The following is a 16,994-nucleotide window of genomic DNA, read 5'->3' on the forward strand; positions in this document are numbered from 1 at the left end:
AATCATTTCTCATTGGTTAATCCATCCGTCCATTTTCTGCAGCTTGTCAGGGTCAGGTCACTTTAATTTAATTAATAATATCATTGGGAGTTATTGTTATACACTGCTGGGAGGTGTGATGTAATGTGTTGTTCTAGGCCTTATCGCCTAGTTTTCTGTCATATTTTGATTTCATATATTGGTCATTATGATAGTGAAACAGGTATTAAATTGCTTTCTATGTGGCATTAAAAAGGTCTTTAAAAAGGCCAATAAAACACATCTGTACATATCGTGAGATATGAGTGTGAGAATGGGGATCGAATGGAGTGTTTGTTTCTCTGACGTCTCTCGAGATTTGCTTGTGATAAAGAACTACGTTTACACAGTGAATAAATGAACGATGAATAAGTGAGAAATATATGTGAATTATTTTTATTCAATGGTGTTCAACCATTTAGAAAAAAGTATTGCATGTATTTACAAGCTCATATACACATACTGTACATTGTACACGACATACTTTGTGGCATTTGTCCGTTAGTAAATAGAAATAACTCTTTCAAAGCAGGCACTTCTCAGCTTTAATTGTGGATTAAACCGACATGATGCAAAGCTTTGAGTATTTCAATGGTTTATAATAGAGATGTTTGGCTTTTTTTTTTCACGTTCCATCGTGACCATACACTTTCAATACTGTTACTTACCATTTACAGTACATTTGAAGGCAGACTGGGGTATATTTAGACATTCTAGACATGCAGCATTAAATTCCTTCATTTCAAGCCAAAGAAAGTCGCAAAGCTTTCAGGATTTTTTTAATCCATAAAAGGTTGAGTTGTAGTATTGCACATATTAAACATAATAATACTGATAAATGTGAGCAGGCATCATACCGAGCTTGAATTTTTCATAGTACTGCATGCGCTCTTGTCTCTAGTTTTTTGTTAAATTAATAGATTTGGTCATAAAAGAGATGCATCAAACCTAATCTATCACTGAGCTGTAAGTTTTCAGCTCCCCTGAAAAAAAAAAATCAGACAGAGTCCTCTTTGTTAGGGTGAAAACTGCTGGAAATCAAATGACTGAGTCTCTTTCTGACATTTTTCCTGCCCATTGCTATTAGACCAACGTAAGAAAGGAGGGAAAATATTAAATATGACACCATAACTTGGCCTGGCACTTGCTGAATATTAGATAAAAGTACTGGAACATGCTGTTCTCGTCTCTCAGGTTTCGGGTTTATGGAAACGTTGGACTGACGACAACCTCCGGCTTCATATACTCAGATTTAACTTCTTCATGTGAGCTCTGAGATGGTGATATTGATGAAGAGTGAAGAGGGAGGGATAGCTGTTCCATCTTTAGAAAGCAGATGTATGTGACGATATCCTGGAAAGAAGAAGATTGGGATTAAAAAAAACGTTCATACTAAGTGGTTAAGTGATTTACTGGCTGTATATAGACTTTGCTCACCTGTTTGGATGCATGTAAACGGGAGAGTGAACTGTCCAATGAAGTCATTTCTGGACGCCTTGTCGTAATCCTCCACCACAAAGCGAACCAGGGCCAGCTCAGGCGTGTGGATGACGAAATTTAGAATTTCATTCCACTCTGGGTTAAAACCTGCAGGTAGAGGGCAGCAGAGGAGCGATTATGGCCGACTGGGATGTGATTTTGTTTTCTGGCTCTAATATCAAAACCATATATGTGCAAATGAACTAAACTTATCTTCAAATAATAGAGCTAAACCATCTCTCACCATTGTTGTTAATGTGACTGGTCTCTTCTTTGGCCTGGTCCTGTGGAGCTCCATAGATCTCCACTCTGACCAGCGGGTCTACAATAGAGCCCTCTTTCTGATTTACCTTTGGTAGCTGCTGCCCACTTATCACCTGATAAACACACATACAATATACAGATATTAGATACTCAAACCGGATTGCTTAACTTGCCCGTATTGTACATATTTATTCTGTGTTTTAAACATTAACATTAGTAAACCACAGTCAATTTAGACTTTTAATTTAGTTTTAAACCTTTATGGATAAGCGGAGTGGTTTGTAGTCTTGGCGTTCCTCAGGTTTCTCCGGACTGAACTGTGTGTTGCCGTCTCTCATGAAGTCAGGTTTGAGGACGTAGCCGCAGCAGCCGTTCTGCTTGAAGAGCCCATCGTTCAGATCCATTTCCAGACCAGCTGTCTGGAAGTTCAGAGCCACTTCGGGGAAAGAGTTAGAGGAGAAATAATGCAATTAACTTTTTTTATATCTTATTTTGGCTGTATCACGTGATCTTGCCAGACACTAAGACATCTATTTAGCTTTCTAAATATCATGTGAGAAGACTGTCTTTAATCCAAAACAGACAGCACCACTTTGTGCTCTTGTGACAGGAAGCATCTGTCCTGTCAAACTCAAAATCCAGCTTCAGGAGGAATGTTCTGTTGCAGACCCTGACCTCTGACCTCCCTGTAAGAGGAGGTTGTGGTGGCAGTGAGAGCATCTGGTATAGTGTCACAAATTAGCTGTTAGCATGTGAGAACCTAATTTGCGTTATTTTGATGTTTAAACCGCGTTTACTGGATTATGTGCTTCTCTATGAGTTGAGAAATTCCACAGCCAGCTGGGCTTATGAAACCTTCTCAAAACCCTTTAGCCAATTTAAAAATTGCAGCGCAACATGTGCTCGGAGTTTGTTTGCGGTAGCGGCAACAGCACTGTTTTATGTTTTAGTTATTTGTAACAGTTGCTACTCATATTTAAACTGTGCCAATTGACTGAACTGACAGTCCGTTATCATGCTCAGATTTCTTAGGATCGAGTCGCTCGGCTTCATCGTCATGCATCATCATCATCAGCAGCAGCATTAATAAAGAATCTGATCTTGATAACACTAAGTTTGAAGGTTGGAGTGACAGTGGAGATATGCTGTTTGACCAGCAGAGGGCGGTCATCTCCTCACCTATCTGGCAGCCGACGTTCCACATGTCCTGGGGGTTATAGTTCGAGGAGTCGGTCCTCAGGCCACCGGGGTAAATCCTGCTCAGCTGCTTTGTGTTGTACTGCACAAAGTCTGTCCCTGAAGAAGAGCAGAGAAATCTACCGGTTCCTCTATAGATAATACTGACACGGCTGCTTTACGGTTTAAACATAAAACAAGTAAATTATTTTACCTATGAATATGACATTCGTGGATGAGAACTAGTTAGCGTGAGAGAATATTGGACAAAAGTATGTCTGCGTATAAAGATCAAAGTAAGTATTCATGATACCTGTTTCCTTGACAAGCCTCTTGGCCTTGGACTCAGAGAATGAAGACATTTCATAGCACTTGGCGTGCGAGCGAGCATGCTCAAAGCCATGGAAATGTACGCTCTTGCAGTAAACCACTAAGTCTGATAGCTCCCTGGAGAGTTTGGACTTGGATTTCTGAAGAATGAGAGAATTAAATGCCAACTGAAAATGCACACAATGAGGAAAAAGTCGGTCAAAGAACAAACCACGGCCCTGTCACTAGAGGCCTTGTGGTAAGAAAAAACATCCGTGTGAAATGATAAGAAATCCCTCTCTCTGCCTCATCAACACTAAGTAAAGCACTAAAGCCACAAATGTTTTAGATAATCAGTCCACTGTCCAGCAGGGAAATGCTGTGTTTTAAGAACTTGATACTTTAATTGTGAGTAAAACACAGCAGCCAGTTAAATAAGGAACATAGAATCAGATCGAGAAACAAACCTGTTCCCACAGCTAAGAAGAAGCACATTGGCTGCTATTTTCTCTCTCACCTCACTATCTCCTTTGTCCCATATCTGTCTTCTTTTAAATATCCTTGTTTCCTGTTTGTTTGTATTATCTCCTTTCTTTTTCTTTTGTCTCGCCTCGCTGTCTCTTATGTCCCAACCCAGTTTCCTGTCTCTCTTTTTTTTATCAGTCTCCATTCAGTCCTGTCTCGCTTCATTTCCCGCCACTGTCTTCTGTCTTTCTTCACTTCCACTACGAAGTCAAATGACGCTAAAAGGAATAAAATCTCAGGAGACAGCAAGTGATCTTAGATGTTATAGACGGATCACTAGTAATCAGGTACTTTCTACCTTCTCATTCTGGTTTAAACATTCAGCAGGTAGGTCTTCTGCAGACGGGCTTTCAGCGTCACCATTGGCCATCTCGTCCTCATCGCTGACGTCATCTGTCAGGGTTTCATCGAGACAATCCTCTAGACCGCCAATCTTCTTGGCTTTAAGCAAAATTTTCCCCTTCAGTTCCTGTAAATAAGGAAGTCCAAATGATAGCATTGAAATTTAAGTTACATAACAAAATCCATGTTGATCCAAATGTCAGAAGAGAAATTCAGACTACTCATGAAGATGGTCCATCTTCCTGCACTTTGCTGTCTCCTAACTAAATGCAGCAATACACCACTATTTAATTGGCAGAATCCCCAGTGGAATACCGCATAGCATTTATCTGCCTTTAATTGAAGTTAGCATTGATTGTTTCTTGTGCTCTAATGGAAAAGAGTTTTAAAGTTGTTGCTGTTGCTTTCAGGATTAGTGAAAGATGGATGAAGAGGCACAGACAGACCATTAATCCTTAAAAATGCCTTTGAATGGTTAATGATACCCAAGTTTCCATAAAAGAAGGATATTCAGCAGTCAGAAAATGTTCAATAGACTGAATGTGTACAGAAGCTTCATATTAGATTTTATTATTAGTCAACCCAGGTCCTGATAATAATACATGTACAAAGTCCAGCTGAGATTTTAATTTATTTTTTTAATAAGTTTTGCAGGTATTATTGAACAAACTGAAATACTGATCAGATGATGGCGCTGGAAGGAACATTAAAGGATCACCAAAGTTATTACATTACATCCTCTGGGAGCCATGAATGTCTGTACCAGATTTCATGACAATCCATTCAATGGCGCTCAAGATAATTCCAGACACAAATATGAGCCTCATGGTGGCACTAAATGAGAGATCAGAGAATCACCAAAGTAAGTAGAGATCATTCTCTCAGGACCATGAGTACATTTCATCTCAATCCATCTAATAAGAGATACTTCAGTCTGGACCAAATTGGTGGACCAACCAACCAACAGACTGACACTGAGCCATCTATAAAGCCATACTGCAGGCATGGTAGGAAAAAAATGACTGGTTGAGGTTTTAACTACTGTATAGCCATCAAATGTAACATTATGCTTTCTTACACAAATGGCAAATAATGCGCTGAGGTCCGATAATTTTGATGTCCATTGTTAATCCTTTTTTGGCCATGCTAGCTGTGCAGCTCTAGGGATGACAATGCTGGTTGGTCTGTCAGTCAGTCTACCATTTTGGTTCAGAGTAAAGTATATCAACAACTACAGGACCGCCATGAAAGACTGTCCAGACATTCATGGTCCCGAGAGGATTAATCCTAATGACTTTTCATCTATTGCTGCCAGCAGGTCAATATTTGTGGTTCAGAGTGACAGTCACACCAACCGGATGCAATTTGGTGCAGACATTCATGGTCTTTGTAAACTTTTGATCTGGCATCATCATCAGGTCAAAACTGCAATTTGTTCAATACTTTGGTTTATCTATATAACAATTTGGTTTTATTTGCAATGAGCTTTACAGCCTCATAGATTAGTTAAGAGTGACTGTAGACTCTTAGTTCTGTTTTCTGACAAAACACTGGAAATGACAAATAACTTGATTTCAAGGCCCATTTTAAAGATAAAATGTCAAATATATAACAAATTATCGAATGTGATTCCACTAAAGGTTACTGAATTTGTAGCATTTGTGCTGCTTTGTAAGAATCTCATAATAGGATAGAATGAAAACAATAAAACAAAACCAAAAGTAACTAAGTCGGGGTCTAACCTCTGGAGAGGGGAGCTGTTGAGGGACCTGCCCATCCAGCAGGGTGGTTAATAACGTGTCACCAAGGATTTGGCTAAGGTGCTGAGCCATTATAGTCTGCTGCTCCATGCCACAGTGATTCTCGAGAGACAGGATGACTGGGAAGTCAGAAGCCTATCAAACAGGAAGGAAAAACACAATACTCTTAAAAAGAACAAGTGGATATTAAAGCTTATCTGACTGACCTGATTTATATTGAAATCCTGTCATCAGCCCTAGCAAACACAGTAGCCAACGTCATTACAAATGTTGTAAGTTTGGCATGAGCACGAGTTTCCACAGTCCTCAAGTTCCTCCATCATATCTTCCGAAAATTGAGTAGGAAAGTTTGAGCAGGATAGCACAGAGAACTGGAGACACATAAGAAGTTCCTGGTGGTTTTCCATGTAGGTCAGTCAGCAGGGGTACATTTGATTCCAGGGGCAGGGCAGGTTACCAACTGCTCCATCTGGGCTTTACACTTTTCTAAGCACACACATGCAAAGACAGTCAGCCTCGTGCAAGTGATTCATAGCAGAGTTTAGGGCTTGATGTTCAAAGGCTTTGTTCACTGAATACCCAAAACACATTGTCTCAATCAGCTCTGGTCTAACTAGCCATGCAGATAGGTTTGGCTTTCATTTGTGGTGCTCACAGCATTTCAGAGTGTCGACAGCAACATCTATTTTCAGTAACTGTGTCCCTGTTATCCTGGATCAACCACAGAGCACACTGTCAACAGTTTTTATAAGGATTATTTCTTCTGTTCCACTGTAAAACGTTCACAGTGGGGTTTGAAGATTATCCAGAGTATTCTTGAACGACACGTTGTGATTCAAGAGTATACTTTGTGTTATTTGGGCAAATTGACCCTTTAAAGAGCAGCTTGAAGTCCCACCTTGAAGGCGTATTCTTTGACTGTTGAAATGACATCTTTGAAGAGGATCTTTGAGGTCAAAGTGTGACCGTGATACACAACAGGTTCACCATCGCTGCCGTCCCAGCAGTCCACCTCTACGCAACGGCAACCTCTCTTCAGAGCCCTATACACACACACACATACACACACACACACACAACATGCACAAATGTCAGTTTACCTAAACCTAAATATTATATAAATTAAAATTGCTTTATTGAACGTATTATATATGTCATGTTTTATTATTTTTTGTTGTTGTTGATTTTTATTGTGTAGTTTTCTTTACAGCTATGACATAAAGTACATTTTTCACTTTTATACACTGGAAAAATTGCACAGCCCGCCAACACATCAAGCCTATATACACTTTAACCTTATGTGTAATTATAATTTAATATATTTAATATATTATAATATACTGATTGTACTATTATGTTTATATATTTTATTTATTTTTTTATCTGTTTTGAAGTCTTTCCCAGATTTTTTCAGCTTAAACTCAGCTCACATTTTATTGCCCTATATATAAAAATCATTTTTTGTATTCCAGGCATATAAAAACACTGACTACGAATAAATCATCTTGTGTGTAGTGTGTCCAGCAGCTCTCACTTGATGTATGCCTCCAGGCTGCTCTGCCCTCGGAGCTGGTCCTCCATGAGGTAGGTGTTGTGCGAGGAGGAGATGAAGTAGTGGCTGAGCGGCTGGCTCATGTCCTGGTGAAGATGCACATGCTCGGGTTTAAATATGGAGCCCTCCTGGGAGCACAGGTACATCTGGAAGCCATCTAGAGACATGGCGCCTTGTGTCTTGGCTGCACAGAGGGGATGATACAGATAAAGTTGGCACAGGAGCACAATCCAGCTTTATTTAGTCGTAAAAAAGTTTGAAAGTCGTTCAAATAATAAATTTGCAAAAACTCTGGATAAAACTCTATTTTACGTCAGCATTTGCGGATCAACAGGGAGTATAGCTCACATGGAATAAGTCTTCGCAGAGGTGCTGGAGTTTAATAAATAGACGTAGACTGGAAACAAAGCTGTCTACACACTCAAATTATGTGCCTCTGGGGATGGTAAGGTCCGTCTGTCTGTTGGTCCACCACTTTGGTCTAAATATAGACTAAATATAATAACTCAACAACTATTGGATTTTTTACTATTTAATTTTGTACAGACATTCATGGACCCCAAAGGATGAATCTTAATGACTTTGGTGATCCCCTGACTTTCTCCCCGACGGCGCCGCAGGGAGGCTTTGAATGAAATATTTTGACAACTATTGGGTGGACTGCTGTGCAATTTGTTGCAGTTATTCAAGGTCCTGAGAGGATAAATTCTAATAATGTTGTTGATCATTTGAATTTTCATTTTTTCATCAACTTCAACTGTACTTTGTGTTGAAATGTTAGCATGTTAATATGCTAAACTAAGATATGAACCTGGTAAATATCTCCTGCTAAACATCAGCATTGTCACTGTTAGCATGTTAGCACACTTGCACGCTTAAGTGCAGCCTCATAGAGCAGCTAGTGTGGCTGTAGATTCTTATTCTTGTTTGTCTGAAAGTATGGAGAAACAAACATCAGCACACAAGTCTTTTTCTTGTCACTATATGCACTGATATCCTATGATAATTTTTAATTTAGAATCAAATGCTCTGTTAATCGAAAGTCCTCAAAATTGTAAAAATGCACACCTGATTTTGCAACAGGTGCATCGAAGGAAAGTGAGAAAAGCTCATGTGCACTGCTATTATGTATATGATATTTGTGCCAGAGTATTTAGTTGAGTTATGCAAAAGATATCAGACATGAGATAGAAGGTCGACCTACACACCCTCAGTCATTCAGTGCAAAGCTTTTTCAAGCAAATACTTCTGATCTAGTTTGAAGGTTCATCTTTGACCTTGGAAATAGCAATTTTCACAATAAAAATTATCACAAGGTCCGTTTACTTGGTTTTATTTACTTAACTAATGAAGGCCATGAGATATGGCTAAAATAAAAACCAGGTATGTGGACCATGTGATGGTTTTTTTGTCAAACTTTCTTATCTAAATGTAAATGTACTTACATCGGTCACAGAAGTCTTTACCTGTTTCAGATGGTTCATAGCGGTCGATCAGCTCCTGGGCATGCTCTGTGCTGTTCTCTTGCTCGTGTTGCTCTATCTTCAGGAAGTTCTCCAGCTCCTCCAACATTAACTTCTCTCCATCTCCAGAGTAATCCTGGAACACCTTCCACACTTCGTCCCTCTGAGTCAGCATCTTATAGAAATGGACAAACTCCTCGATTTCCAGAGAGTCACTCTCTGACTTGTCAGCCATCTGCGGACAAAAAGGAAGAGTTTTGTATTTGTTGCATTGTTTTAAAAAGAAATATGTCAGTGTTTTACATATGTTTGGTCTTATACATGTTGTCTGAGATTGGACATTTTTGAAAAATGTACAAAATTAAGCTAAACCTTCCTCTGTCCAACAACCTAACCAGCAAAAGAAAACTCCAGTAAGGACAGTAGGAGGTCTAATGGTCAGTGAGACTGTGCCATGAGCATACAGTCACAGGTTCAGTCCCTGCAGCAGCTAAAACTCAATGAAAGCTCATTCGCATATTAAAAATATGCAAAATTGACACTCCAATTGCCACCTGTTGTGGCAAAATCTTACCGTGAAGAGATGCAGAGCGTGTTCCTCATTCATCTCTACGTTCATCATCTTCAACAGTTTCCGCGCTTCCTTGAAATTCATCTTCCCGTCTTTGTTTTTGTCGGCCTTCTGAAACCAGTCACAGACCCACCTGATAGGATGCTGAGGGAAACTCCAGCTCAGATTTCAAGATTGTATTTTTTTGTTATGTTTGTATTTTTGCAATGTAAAATAGAATAAACGCACAGGGCACAAAGTCAGTTACCTAGCTTCCTCACCATACTAATGTATTGACACCATACTTAAATACAATAGTTAGTCTGATTGTTCTGACTGTCTTATGTTCCATAATCTCCATATTGTTTAATTTGTGGATTATGTATCTTAATCTTGAATTTATACTCAGTCAATTAGTTTAATTCCACCAATAAAACAATTCTGCTCTTGAAATACTATGTTTGCAACCTCTAATCCTTTAAGGACAGAATTGTTTATACTTGTAACCAGACTATTTGGAGTTTAGTTCATAAAAGACAAGGGATGAGCCAGTATTTGATATCAGCCAACATAAAATACCAGGCTTAACGATGATCTACAACAGTAAAAAGATACTGGTCCAGCCTCTCTTTCTCATCCATCGTTTGAGCCTTGTGAATCAGCTTGCGCACTCCCTGGATCCAGGCCTGCGCCTCCTCCGGGGACTCGGCAACGAGGTCCAAGTTGCCTTGGCGACCGTGAAACACCAAAGTGAAGCAGAGGTCGGCGGGGAACTCCTCAGCAATGCTCAGCAGGACCTCCGACTGGTGGCCTTCACGCACCGCCTCCACCTCAGTCACTGAGACTGGGACGTGATCAGAGTGTGGTTAGAGAAACAGTTCAGTGTTTGGAGAATTAAACTACTAATGCATTTCATATGCTTCTAGCTCAACTCATGAGTGTTTTTATTACTTTGTACTTGTTTGTCTGGTGATCATTTGTTAAACAGTTACTCTCACAAGTACATGTCAGTTTGTAACAAATCTTGATTTAGACTTAATTATTATTGGATTGTAGTCCCATTTTTGTATTTTGTATTTCTACTAACCATTTTGTATTTCTAGGAACTATTACTGCTGTGATGAATGATTTGTGGCTACACCATGGCTGGATCAAACCACTACAGGGCCTGGGGCACAAATATGTTGGGCCCTGTTGACCCCCACTGTACGTAGCAGCATTATTATTTTCCAAGACTCCTATGCTGGACTAATTCTACCTGCCCCGGGTTTTCTATGTCGAATGTATTTTGAAGAAATTTTATAAAATTGCCTCAAAGATCAAACAATTCGATAAAACACAACTTTATTAAGGAATATCCACCATGTGAGCACAATGTAGACTACAATAATTAAGGTCCTGAGACTATTTTAACACAGGATTTCCTCTACGTAACCAAAGCCACAAGAAATACACATTTTTAATTAATCAAGTACAACCAGTTGATATCGGGTGAACCTTGGGCTTTTGGGGCCTTTGGGTGCCTGGGGCCCCGGGGCAGTTGCTAGCTTTTCCTGTTTGGTAGTCTTGTGCTAAGGTGAGCTTCCTAAGAGGGTAACTTGACTCTTTGGTTTAAGTTATTTGCTTTCTTCCTAAAAGTCAGATGAGAAGATTAATACTACTCTCATGTCTATATGGTAGTCAGAGCCAGCAGCCTGTTAGCTTAGCTAAACATAAAAACTGGAAACAGCTAGCGTGGCTCAGTCCAAAGGTAACAAGATCTGCTTGGCCAAGGCACGTTTATTTATATAGTATAATTCATACAGTTAGGGCAGTTTCAAAGTGCATTACAAGTATTTTAAAGAAAAAAAACTTTAAAAGAGAGAGAAGCCACTACACTTCACACTTCAGTTTTTATACAGATTAAAGAAACAAGATATAAGGTACTAGTAAGTAGATTTTGTTTCCTTTGGACAGAACCATGCTAGCTGTTTCCTCTGTTTGCAGACTTTATGCTAAGCTAAGCTAACTGAGCCGCTGGCGCTAGCTTCATATTTACTGCACAGAATAGACAGTGGTATCAATCTCCTCATCTAACTCTCTGCAAGAAAGTGAATAAATGTATTTCCTAAAATGTCAGGTTATTCCTTTAAAGAGTACTTAGCTTTATGTTCAGTTTTAGGTTAGATATGGTAAAAGTTGGGGCCAAATCTTAGTAATGAAAACAGGGTTTGTATGCAGCCTCAGAGGAAATGCTGCACATTTTAACTTCTGACTTGACGCCACAGTTTCAAGGAAGGTCATTTAAGTACAACAACAGTTAATGTGTCACTACAGTCGTGTGCGTGCGGAGACATATGCACACACACATCTGTACTTACAAGTGGAGTGGCTTCTCCCCGCCCATCTGGACTTGTGCCGGATAGTCAGGCCATCCTCCAGAAGTCGGAAATTCCGTTGCTTCTTCCACGAACGTGACCTGACCTTCCTCAGAGTCGACCCCGCCAACATCACCTTGACATCTGGGTCATCTTGAATGCCTGCGCAGAGTCACATAAAAAAAAATCAAAGGTTATAATCAAGATTAGATTAGATACTGAACCATCAGAACTGGCCGGCCTGGGAAAGGACTCTACACCTATGGATTCAAACATAATCAGATCAACTTCTATTAGACCATAAATCTTAAAACAAACTTACAAATGCATTAAGATTTCTCTATCTCAAGTCAGAGTGAATAACATTTACTCACGTGAACCTTCAGAATCCATTTCTATCCTTGAATCATGCCAATGGAAATTTGCTGCTGAAAAGAAGCAGATGTTAGTGGACTGACCCAGATGCTTCTTTCTCTGTTATCCAAACAAAACACATTTTTGCAAAAGCTTTAAGTTCATTTGTATTCAGGTAGTTTATGAGTCACAGGATGATATTAATCTACACTTATCCACAAAAGGTTTGCTAAGGACACTGGATCAGATTCCTCGAATCACACACGATCTACACTGAAATATTTCAGTGACAGGAATCTTGATTGTAGCTGTTGAGAAGGAGGAAGAGATATGACTGTACTTTGCCCAAACAGGATTTCCCAGCTGCTCCTGGGATATGAAATATGTCCTTTCATCACCTTGAATAAGAGGCCATTATAGCTGCAGTTTACAGAACTGACTCGAGCAGTAAGACGGTGTAGGGAGTCATAACTGTTATGTTTTAGTGGAAGAACTGTGTGGGGAAGTCTCTGCTCAGCGAGTGTCCCTTTCAGCTCCAAGGATACTTAGTCAGTTATTGAACCTGACGTCTGTGAAGTGAAACCAGAGCAAACAAAGATCAATGAGGTGAAAAACGAGGAGTATACTGACAAAATCTGCAGGGGTATAGTAGATCGTGGACTCTCTGCAATCTGCCCGAGGTGTTCTCGAAACGAGTCAGCGTTTAAATCTCGATCCAGTCACACCATCACTCTCATACTCTTTCATTAGCTGCAAGGACACTGAGAGTCAAGTGTCTGGCAACTACTGCAGTCTGTGTACTGACTAATAAAAATCACACACACTCAGCAGTCTGTGCTGCAGTCACTCAAGGAGATTAGAATTTCCAGACTCCTGATGTTATTTATGAAAACTCTACTAAAACATGCTCTTAAGAAAATGGAGCTTACATATGCACAACTTAACAACATATATTTTTATTCACTATGCTGACAGCGTGCCTCTATGGATGCTAACGTCAGTCTATCAGTCTACTGCTTTGGCCCAATTCAATTCGAAACACTTTATTTGTCCCTGAGGGGCCGGTTTCCAGAAGCGCCAATAGTAGCACAGTCAACAAGCTACACAATACAGGAGAATTTAAAAATACGTAAGAGCAAAAATAAGCTGCACACGTTAAGATAATGATGATAAAGACTGAAATATCTCAACAACTATTGGATGGATTGCCATTAAATGTTTGTACAGACACCAGAGGATGACTCCTGCTGACTCTGGTAGCGCCACCATGAAGTTAACATGTTTGGTTTTTGGTGACACGTCTCAACAAGTATCGGATTTATTGCCATGAAGTTTTGTACAGAGGCTAGTTTGTGATTTGTGATGTTTGGCTGTACAAATAAAACTGGTCTTGACCTGACTGGACTTGATTACAGCTTGTTAACATCTGAATCAACCCTAAAACCTTATACAGGACAGCTTTAGGAAACATCACATATTGGTCTCAGAGTGTTTTACAATCACTACAACACACACCTCATAAAGTGTCTCGTTAAAAGCAGATAAACTGACGCAGAAGAAGACGAATGCAACGCAGACTTGCTGCCTATCAGTGAAAGCTAATAAATTCCAGTTATCTCTGTTGTTCGCTGATAAATGTGGCTCAAACGTTTCCGGAAAAGGAGGGTTTTCTACAGTTTTTATCACAGTTTTCCCATCTGACATCTATCCTTTCCTTTCATTGTGTCCTGAAACAACATGATCTTATCTGGGGTCCTCTATGTTTCAGCCAGCCCCCCCCCTCCTCCTCTGGCAAACAATTAGACAGTTCTCACCACAGTATGACTCACGTGATGCATCCACAATTGCTTCACAATTTATTATCACATTCCTACTGAGAAGTCAGACTGACCATGAAAGCGGGTCTTATTTTCCACAACTATTTGCTCCATAAACTCATGAGCACTTTTATGTTCTGTCCTTCCACTGCAGAGCCACGTCAAAGACATTTTTTATTTTCCACACACGTTTTTTTTTTTTTTTTTTCCAGATTCTACGGTTCAAAGTTTAACACACCCTCCTTCACATTTCAGGGCCAGACATTCAAGCTACAATTAGGTCACATTATGTTAAGTTATGTGTTATTTTTAGGCTAAGTGTTCTGGATCAGCACACACACAATGCAACTGCTTCAGGGAGTTCACTGACCATACACACACATAAACACACAAAGACATGACTCATGGGGATATCTGACAGGATGGAAATTAGGAATAAACAACTCAGTCATGAGCAGTTGTCTATGTTGTGTTCTTCTATAAGTTTTAGATTCAATCCATTTAATCATAGGAATCTTTCTTTCCTTTTCCTCCCTTTCCTCAGTGCAGTCCTAACATCTAACCATGACAGCTTTCATCCCGCACGCAATTATGTGAAGAATTCTACAAACTATTGCCTGCCCGATAAAATCCATATATAACTCCAAACGACGGAGGGGGGGAGGGAGGTTTTTGCACAGTAAATTAGAACCAGAAGCAGAAATACGAGACGTAAAAGCATCACCTCAGCAAAGCCTGTATGCAGCTGCAGCTAAAAGAGAGAAAAGAATGACTCAAACAAACTGCAATTTGTCTTTAGATAGGAAGAATAAAAAGTTATATTTACCCAAAAGTGCAGATCTCACCAGGGATATTATGAGTCAGGTGGGTACACTTTAAGAAACAGCTCTCCCTTTGAGGGCCTCAGGTACTGAGGGGTAGGACCCTGGATGGCTGGCTGGCTGCAGAGAAAGTCCAAGGAGGTGTGTGTATGTCAACGCCAACCCTATATGCTGAGATCCAGACTCAGGGAGCGTCCAGGGACTGTTTGCTGAGCATTGGGCCTTAAAAGCCTGGGAGTGTCCGGAGGGAAATCTGGCTCAGCCTCCACTCTCCACTCTTCTCAGAAACCTGATTCCCTATGCTGCTGCATGCTTGCACGCTCCGCTCCCATCCCTCCTCCTTCTCCTCCTCATCCTCTTCCCCTCCCCACCAGCCTTCCTTCCTTTCCTGCCACTCCCTCACTCCGCTATCCGCACACAACAGCCTGCCTCGCCTCATTCCCTCTGTCTCCTAAACGTGATCGGGGATGCTCCGCAGTCAAAGTCAAAGTGACTCTCTATCTGCTCTGATAACGTTTAACACAACTGTGGGAAAAAAAAGTCTGTTGTGTTGGGGAACGAAGCCAAATCATAAAGCAATGAGAAATACATATTGTGTCAAAGGAGTGCCCCTACTGCTCCCCTCTGGCTAAATCTAATATGTGATGATTGCAATCGACTGAGTAAAGAATGAGAAAGGACTGTACCCTACTGTAGAACTTGCAGTATGTCACATATTGCAGAGCAGAGCCTTGATTGGTAGACAGGAATGTTTTTATTGCACTCATTACTCTAATTTCACTCAGAAAGCAGTGATTATAGTTTAGTTTGAACCTGTCTTTACATGCAAAGAAATGGGTGAATATCACAAGCACCAAAAATGGAAAACTTCACTTTCCTCACCGTCAGTATGAGATTCTCAACCCAATCTATCTAATGTACTCTAATGTGCTCCATGGAGCAGACCTGTAATGACTTTAGCTACTTAAAGGTAAACAGAAAAAAAAACACACACAATGCACACTCAGGAACATCTCCCACCAGGGAGCAGATTTGCTCACAAATGGAGGGCTTGAGTGGAGATATTTCCGCGACGCCTGACGTTTATCTAAGTCGTTTTGAGGATAATGGAAGCTACAAGGGCAACAATCCGTTAATGTACCGGTAAAAGGAAAAGTACACTCATCGGTGAAGTTTGTGAAGCTGTTAGACGGAGCACTGAGTGGACACGTCTGAGATTTAATAAAGCTCTTAATGTGTGCAGTTTGAATATTTAGCAAAATAAAAGTTTAGTTTGAAGTTTTCCATGAGTTAAAAAAATGAAATATTGGATATTTTACTTATTTACAAAGCATCACTGATGATGGCAAGATCATCAAAATACTGCTCATGAGCTGCTTTTCTGTGTTTTATCATTTTGAATCAATATTTTTCTAACTTTATAAAGACTAGATGATTAAATGAGTAATCAAGCAAATATTTGACAGATGAATCAATATGGAAAGTATCTTTTAGATGCAGTCCAACTCAAATCATGTGTCAGTATACAATATAATATAGATAACACAGTTGAAGTATTTATTACCTTACTATCCTTATATTTCATTTGCTATGTGTCAAAATACATTTCAGATACATGCAGTCTTATGCAGCATGATGGTGTTTCATCTAGCGAGGTCCTGGGTTCAAATCCACCAGCCAGCTGAGATCTTTCTGTGCAGAGTTCACATGTTTCTCTCCTCACCTGTACAGGTTTTCTCCAGCAAAGATATGCAGTTTATGGTTAACTGGCGACTTTAAATTTCCCCACTGGTGTGAATGTAAGTGGCCGTCGTCTGTCTATATATTTGTCAACCCCAGACTGGCGACTAGTTCAGGATGTACCCATCCTCTTTCCCAATGCATGTTGGGATAACATCCAGCAAGCTTAGACAGGATAAGCAGGTACAGATAGATGCAATCTTATCTTTTTTACTCATAGGGCTCCATCATCTATCATCATGAAGCAGAAACTCCAAATACAAAGTTTTAATGATGCCTAATATTGGTATATGTATTTTGTCTGAAAAATATTTTGAAATATATTTTTTATTACCAGAAAAAAAACACTTGCAGGAAACTTTGAAAAAGCTACAATAGATAACTTTTTATGCTTCTGGCTCCACAAGACATGGAGAAAAATATGTCCTTCAAAATCAATGTGATTTTCCACTGAAGAAGACTGAAGG

At 39.9% G+C, this 16,994-nt stretch overlaps 1 protein-coding gene across 6 annotated transcripts; it reads right to left on the bottom strand.

The window, feature by feature from the left end:
• Positions 1 to 39: 39 nt before the first annotated feature.
• On the bottom strand, positions 40 to 15,133 carry plcd4b (phospholipase C, delta 4b). 6 transcript variants are annotated; one of them, XM_044365264.1, is made up of 16 exons: positions 14,812 to 15,133; positions 12,170 to 12,220; positions 11,799 to 11,957; positions 10,054 to 10,282; positions 9,463 to 9,592; positions 8,892 to 9,123; positions 7,408 to 7,609; positions 6,772 to 6,916; positions 5,856 to 6,008; positions 4,070 to 4,240; positions 3,251 to 3,407; positions 2,941 to 3,057; positions 2,019 to 2,197; positions 1,742 to 1,874; positions 1,456 to 1,605; positions 40 to 1,371 (listed from the first exon to the last, which is right to left on the bottom strand). In XM_044365264.1, the coding sequence occupies exons 2-16, from the start codon at positions 12,186 to 12,188 to the stop codon at positions 1,280 to 1,282; spliced, it is 2,268 nt and encodes a 755-aa protein (XP_044221199.1). In that variant the 5' UTR covers positions 12,189 to 12,220; positions 14,812 to 15,133; the 3' UTR covers positions 40 to 1,279. The 6 variants fall into 6 exon arrangements, with proteins under 6 accessions (XP_044221199.1, XP_044221196.1, XP_044221198.1 ...); XM_044365261.1 differs by having other exon boundaries at positions 12,170 to 12,223; XM_044365263.1 differs by having other exon boundaries at positions 14,793 to 15,133.
• Between the last annotated feature and the right edge of the window lie 1,861 nt (positions 15,134 to 16,994).

The sequence above is a fragment of the Thunnus albacares genome, chromosome 11 (genome assembly GCF_914725855.1).
Source record: "Thunnus albacares chromosome 11, fThuAlb1.1, whole genome shotgun sequence".
Lineage (NCBI taxonomy): Eukaryota > Metazoa > Chordata > Actinopteri > Scombriformes > Scombridae > Thunnus > Thunnus albacares.

Coding starts and splice junctions, on each gene's coding strand:
- plcd4b (XM_044365264.1), bottom strand. Junction 9,124..9,462: donor ACGCTCTGCATCTCTTCACG/GTAAGATTTTGC, acceptor TTTTGTCCGCAG/ATGGCTGACAAGTCAGAGAG. Junction 1,372..1,455: donor GTTTACATGCATCCAAACAG/GTGAGCAAAGTC, acceptor TCTTCTTTCCAG/GATATCGTCACATACATCTG.